The 6,745-nt window shown below is 54.9% G+C and overlaps 1 protein-coding gene across 1 annotated transcript in view; it reads left to right on the top strand.

Moving 5' to 3' along the window:
• Cd6 (CD6 molecule) overlaps positions 1-5,084 on the top strand; it is a 32,049-nt gene extending 26,965 nt beyond the window's left edge. Inside the window, 8 exon segments of the mRNA XM_048361425.1 lie at positions 286-426; positions 937-1,041; positions 2,045-2,143; positions 2,146-2,166; positions 3,131-3,202; positions 3,339-3,581; positions 3,843-3,944; positions 4,238-5,084. Coding sequence (XP_048217382.1) covers positions 286-426; positions 937-1,041; positions 2,045-2,143; positions 2,146-2,166; positions 3,131-3,202; positions 3,339-3,581; positions 3,843-3,944; positions 4,238-4,302 — 848 coding nt within the window. The 3' untranslated portion in view covers positions 4,303-5,084.
• Positions 5,085-6,745: the final 1,661 nt, after the last annotated feature.

The following is a 6,745-nucleotide window of genomic DNA, read 5'->3' on the forward strand; positions in this document are numbered from 1 at the left end:
AGCCTGCACCCCTAGAACTAACTCCAGCCCCGCACCCGATCTTTCTACCAGTGTCAGGACAGGCTCCCAGTGGTCCCCCTGGCTAGCCATGTCACTTGGGTAGTTCTTAGTCTCTCCAGGCCTCAGTTTCAGAACACGATGTTCACAGTGCCTCTTTCCTGGCCTTTCAGGGAGGCTTCAGTGAATTTTGGCCATAAGAAAGGATGGAAAGGCAAGGAAACGGGTGAAGAGAGCACCATGTCCATCTTTGTTCCCCCCTCACTGAACTGGCATTCTTGTTTCCAGAATCCTCTGTGACAATGAACATGGAGGACAGAGACTCTCGGGAGCTAGTGCTTCTCATCTCCTGCATCATTCTGGGAGTGCTCCTCCTTGGCTCAGTCACTTGCATAGTCATCCTCCTCTTGAAAGTCAAAGGAAAATATGGTAGGTGGGAAGACTTCAGAACCGCAGGGTGGGCAGGAAGGGCACTGGGACTGGAAGCAGCAGGCTTGAGGCCTAACAGAGGCCTGGAAGCCTGGAACTGCCCCTCTCCCACTCCCACCAGGAGTGGTAGACCCCAACACAGGTCACGCATGCATCCCAGTCCTGGGAAAGTTCCCTCCACCAAGGGAAGAATTTTCCCAGCATGCCCAGCAGGAGCAAAACCACTAGTGTGGGTCCCCCAGGAGGGTCAGGCTCTGTACGTGTGTGTATATACTATATATGTTTGTGCATGTGTGCACACATGTGCACGCATGCACACATGTTTCTCTGTGCATGTACATGTGTATAGGTATGCAGGTTCACACATATACATATGCCAGTTATGCGTGCATGTGGCTCATGTGTGAAGGCATCGTGTGTGTGTGTGTGTGTGTGTGTGTGTGTGTGTTCACTCAGTGGACTAGAGAGGGCAGAAAGATGGCTGTAGACCCTCTACCTCCCCTCCTCCAGCACTCCCTGCAACCAGGAACCACCAGCAGCCTCCCTCCTCCACCTCAGCGGGGGTCAATAGTTACCAAGCTGTCCCCATCACCATCACCATGCCCAAAGATGAAGGTAGGAGGTCACCTATCAGAGGGCGGGAGGGGGAAAGGGCAGCTCCTCTGGAGGGTTGACACTGCTGAGGTCACAAGATGGCTGGCCGGTCGACCCTAGCTCTGCTCTTGGGCAGGTCATGTTGTCCCCTCTCTGCCTAGATGTGTAGAACACCCTCCCATTGAGACCCTCCTAGGCTCTGGGGTTCTGCCGATCAAGGGCATTTTGGGGACATTGGTTCTCAGAAGAAAGCTTGTCCTGCTCATTGGATGGTAGGTTTGTGATATGGTCACATTGCTCAAACCACGGCCCTGCACAGCCCTGTTAAGATTCTCCTGGAACATAATTTTATTTCACGGTTCCTGAGTAAACAAAAATTGGACTGCTTCTCCATCCTTCAAGAAGCATGAATTTAGACCTTATGAACACCTTGCCAAAGAGTATGAGTTTATCACCTTGCATTGTGAATATAGCCAGGTGCCCTGTAGTGCTTAGATAAATTTGCAGCAACGGCAAGACAAAAACCCTACCAGACAGCGTGAGTAGTGTGTTCACACTACACTCGTGTCTGTAAGCAGGGGCAGGAGAACCGGCATCTTGCATGGAGCAGTATCTAAACACAGAACAGTTGCTTGCTGCATCATATCATCTAGAGACTGAGTAAAGTGAGAACCTCTGGGTGCCTCAGTTTCCTCAGTTACAAAATGGGAAAAGGATGTGCCCAACTCCACAGCCTTCCTTCCAGTGCCAAGTGAGCTCATATTGATCAACATTAGCATAGTGCCTGGTGCATTGTGGGTACTAGCTGTCTTTTGGCTACACAAAGAATGTTTAGATTTGAATATGTGAAATGGAATGGGGCTGGGGGGTGTCCAGGCCAGATGGTCCCGACCCAGACAAGCTATGTGGTATTCTCCCTGCTCTTCTGACCCCCCCATCAGAACCCACCATCAGTATTCTGGGGTCCTTTCCCTATGTCTACCTGCCATGTCACCATGCTGCCCCTCCCCGTTCCACTCTCCAGTTCCCAAGCTGCCCATCCAGGTCCGGGACCCATGCCCAGAGGACTTCGACTCCAGCTCTGATTCAGATTATGAGCATTATGACTTCAGCGCCCAGCCTCCGTGGCCCTGACCACCTTCCACAGTGAGTGCCTGCAGGGGTTCACAAGGGAACCCCCCACCCAGGTCAGGCTGAGGGCCAGCAGGACCTTCAGTAGAGATCCATTTGCCTGGCATGGGCAGAATCCCACAAAAGCTCTGCTCTGAAGTTTTCAAAGTGCTTTGCCACCCTGGAAGGGCTTCTACTCTGACCCCTGCCCCTGCCATGATTATTTCTCCCCATGTAGGGTCTCAACACCATGACAAGGTCCTTGAAAGCCACCTGGAAGTGACTGTGTCTTTGTCACATGTAAGAGGGTCCAAGAGAGAGACACACATTCAGGACTGTTTCTTGCACATTCATACCCTGTGTTCTATTTTCTGGTTGTTTTGTTTTGTGTTTATGCCGGTACTGGAGCTTGAACTCAGGGCCTCATGCTTCTTTTTCATTCCTGGATGGTGCTCTACCACTTAAGCCACAGCTTAAGCTTACTTTCAGGTGTTGTTTTTGTTCTTGCTGGTTAATTGCAGATAATACTCTCATAGACTTTTTTGCCCAGACTGCCTCTGAATCACAGCCCTCAGATCTCAGCCTCCTGAGTAGCTAAAGTTACAGGAGTAAGTCACAGAACACTGACATTCTTGGCACCATGAATGTTCGTCTCTCTGATTCTGAGACTGGAAGTTTCCACAGAGCCTGTCATGCAACCATCCCAGGCTAAGCTACTGCTGCTCTGGGAAAGTATTAGAGCCTATTTCCAGAGCTGCCAGGACATGAGGGGAGACCCCAGGCTGGGATCTTGTGAAGCTGCAGGAGGGGTCATTGGCAGGCAAGCAGGCCCTAGGGTTTTTGGCTGGAAGCAGCCTGTCTCCCGTGTTGGCTCCAGGGTAGACCTGGGCCTGCCTAAGATTGAGCTTAGCCCTTCCTGGATTGGGATGGGAGCATGGGGCCCCGTGTCCCCCTTCCCAAATCACCTGCCCCTCCCACCCCTGTGCCCCACTTCTTGTAGATTCACAGCGTCACCGGGTGACGGAGGCCGAAGCCCGGCAGAGCAGGTTCCAGATGCCGCCCTTGGAGGAAGGTGAGTGAAGCTGGAGACAAACCCACAGCTCAGCTCACCTGGAGGCCCAGCCGCAACCTTCGCTTTCACTTCAACGATTTCCCTAGGCAGGAAGCGCAGCGCCTTCTCTTTCCTCATTCTTTTCTTCCTGGCCCAGGACTTGAAGAGCTACATGTTTCCCACCCACCAGCTGTGGACCCCAGACCTTACATCTCAAGCGCCCCCTCTGTGGGCCCTGAGCATTGTGCACGAAGCAATAGTGGGTCCAGCACATCTTCTGGGGAGAATTACTGCAACAGCCCCAGCAGCAAGCCGCCTCCGTGGAATTCCCAGATGTTTTCTTCAGAGAAGAAACAGTCCCCTAATTTGGAGCTAGCAGGCTCTCGGGCCACTTTTTCAGGTAGCTGTGTATCCCCTCTCACCACCACCCCCCCCCACCAATACTGGGGGGAATCATGCATCTGGGAGCCTCCTCGCTAGACTGAGGTCAGGATTCAAGTCCCCACCCTGACTGGATGTCCTTGGAGCAGTCTCGGCCCATCTCTGGCCTTTTCTTTCCTTGTTCGGCTAGAGGGCTTGGCTCTCCCCAGTCTCTGGGCCTCCCAGCCCTGGCAGTTGCTGTCTGCAGAGACGGGGTGACTGGCGTGGGGGTCTCCCGCAGGGCCCTCGGCTGACGATACTTCCAGCACCTCGTCGGGAGAATGGTACCAGAACTTTCAGCAACCACCCCAGCCTCCTCTGGTGGAACAATTGGAGCATCCAGGTGCTGGGACCGGGGAAGGGAGCCGGCAGGGGGGCTGGGAGGGAAGAGGCCAGGTGAAGGGAAGCCTCAGCCCAAGGGGAAGGGAAGGAGAGAGATTTAAAACACATGCATGAAGCCAGATGCTGGTGGCTCACGCCTGTGATCCTAGCTACTCAGGAGGCTGAGAACTGAGGATCATAGCTCGAAGCCAGCCCAGGCGGGAATGTCTCTTATCTCCAGTGAACTGCCCAAATGCTGTGGAGGGGCATGGAGTGACTGAACCTACCGCTAACCTGAGCCTCCTGACCCCACAGGGTCCCTCACAACCCAGCCAGACTCCAGTGATGAGAGCGACTATGATGACATTGGAGCTGCCTAGTCTGGATCCATCAAGGCGACTGGTGGCTCCATCCCTCTCTCCTCCTGCTCTCCCTTCCTCCTCCCTTCCCCTCCTTTCCCATGGGCCAAGGCCTCCCACAGAGAGATGAACACCGACTGGCACAAGCCAGAACAACAGCCCAGGATGGAGGGCGGAGACCGAGTGCGAGCTCTGTGTCAATCAACAGCTGTGGAGCGTCTCATTGGGTGATCCTTGGGCACTGTGATTCCAAGTCTCAGGCAGCTACTGAGGGGCAGGAACAGCCCGTCTAGGCCCTAGGGGGCTGCTGGGTCCCCATCACCTGGCCATGTTGTACAGGACCTGGACTCCAGCCTCAAATCATACTGGTCGCTTTACACCTGGCAGGGGACATGACCTTCCCGGGCTCTGACAGCTGCCAGCAAGTAGGATGACCCAACCAAGGATCGGGGTCTGAAGCCAGGACCTGCCACCAAGACCCTGGCCCTTTCTGCTATCCCAAGACAGCAGCCTTATTCTGAGCCATCATGGTTTACACAGACTGTCCAGTCCTCCCTCCATGCCTCCTGAGTCAGAGGCCTGGTTGCTGTCTGGTACGGGTACCCAACTATCTGCCAGGAAGGGCCAGAGGCTACACTAGGTCCTGGAGTCCCCAGATGTCCCCATGGGTTTCTGGGGATGATCTCTGGTGAAGACACCATGTGGTACCTGTGAACCTGTCATCTTGCAGCCTCCTTGAGGCCCCAGGCTTGAGCCAGGCCTCATGGCCTGTTCTGAGTATCCTGAGATTAAACTGTTGCTGTTTGAACTCTGGGGGCCTGGAGTGACTTGTTCTTGAAGAACCCAGGTTGCGTGCGCATGCGCAAGCTGGGGGAGGGGGAATGTGCACACAAATTCCACCAACATCAGAGAAGGCCAGGAATTCATTTAAGCTCAAATTCTTTATTTGGGAACTGTCCCAGGGGGGGAACCAGAAACAGGGAGGAAGGAGGAAGAAGAACCAAGCTGTGACACTGTGTTCCTAAACAAGCTGTTGCCCCAGGCTAGGGGCTCTGTCCTGTGGGCGTGCGCAGTTTAGAACCGGCCGGCCCAGGAGCAAGGCAGGTGGATTTGGGTCCATCCATCTTACCCAGCATTGGTTTGAGGACCACCCAGCCCCTCATCCCTTTGCCCCTACACTGGGAGCAGCCTTGGGAGGTGAGCTGAGCAGCTCTGGAGTCCAGAGAAAGTGGAGAGCAAGGTGAGGAAGCTCCGACCCAGATGACCTTGGCCTCTAACAAGTCTTTCCAGAACATCCAGGAGGAGCCCAACTGTTGGACCTGCTATTCCACACAGAGAGTGTGCACACGCACGTGCATACGCACCACGTGGGGCAGCCAGGGCTGCATTTATCCATTGGGGAGGAAATGGCAGGGCGGACTAAAAACCCATGGTGGCTCAGCACCCTAAAAAAATGTTGAGGGCACAGGGACAAGGGGACACCAGGCTGCCACCCGGGGATGCTTGCACCCGCCCTGGCTCTGCACTGAGCCCCCAAGAGCTTCCGGGCAGGGATGTGGTCTGGGCTGGGATCCTCAGGCATTGCAGGACACAGGAGCTGAGGCTGGCAGAGGTGATGGAGGGGAATGCGGGGCTCCTCCCCCACCCCCAGGCCTGTTCTGACAGTGTGATTTCAGCCCCACTGCAGTGGCCACTGCCCAGCTCTGCCTGTGGGCTGTGGGGTGAGAACGAGGGGTGTACCCCTGTTCTTCCCTCCCCTTGGGTCTCAGAGGCGCAAAGAAGCTGCAGGCACTCCCCAGGGTAACTGTTCCAGGATGTGGTTGTCTGTGATGTGCACCCCCGACCTCTGATACCCCACCCCCAGCCCGGGCTGTGGGGGATTCCTAGAGGAAGAGCCCCACTGAGGAGGGCGGGGCAGCCTAGGCCCTGCCTTGTTCTGGCTGCGGGGCCTCAGGAAGCCCCTCAGGGACTCTGAGCCTCCTAACACTGCCAGTTTGGTTGTAGGGTGAGCATAGAAGCAGATAAGTCCCTGGCTGGTGAGGGTTAGGGGCTTGGCAGTAAGTGTACCCCCATAAATAGATCCTTACAAGGAAGAAACGGCCAGGGCGGGCGGGTCACACCTGTAATCCTAGCTAGCCAGGAGGCTGAGATCTGAGGATAGCTGTGCAAAGCCATTCTGGACAGAAAAGTCTGTGAAATGCTAATCTCCAATTAGCAAGTCCCCCCCCAGCCCCCATTCCACAAAAGGGGGGAGGGCTGGAAGTGGAGGTGTGGCTCAGGTAGTAGAGTGCCAGCCTTGAGCAGCAGAAGCCAAGTGAGAGAACTCTGGAGTTCAAGCCCAGTACTAACTCAGAAAAAAAAAAAAAAAAACACAAGAAAAGGCCAAAGAGAAGAGGCATGGATGTTTGGGCAGGAAAAGACTTGTCCAAGATCACCACTGAGTTATAGGGCTCCCCCTGCCCTG

Source organism: Perognathus longimembris, chromosome 13 (assembly GCF_023159225.1).
Source record: "Perognathus longimembris pacificus isolate PPM17 chromosome 13, ASM2315922v1, whole genome shotgun sequence".
Taxonomy (NCBI): Eukaryota; Metazoa; Chordata; class Mammalia; order Rodentia; family Heteromyidae; genus Perognathus; species Perognathus longimembris.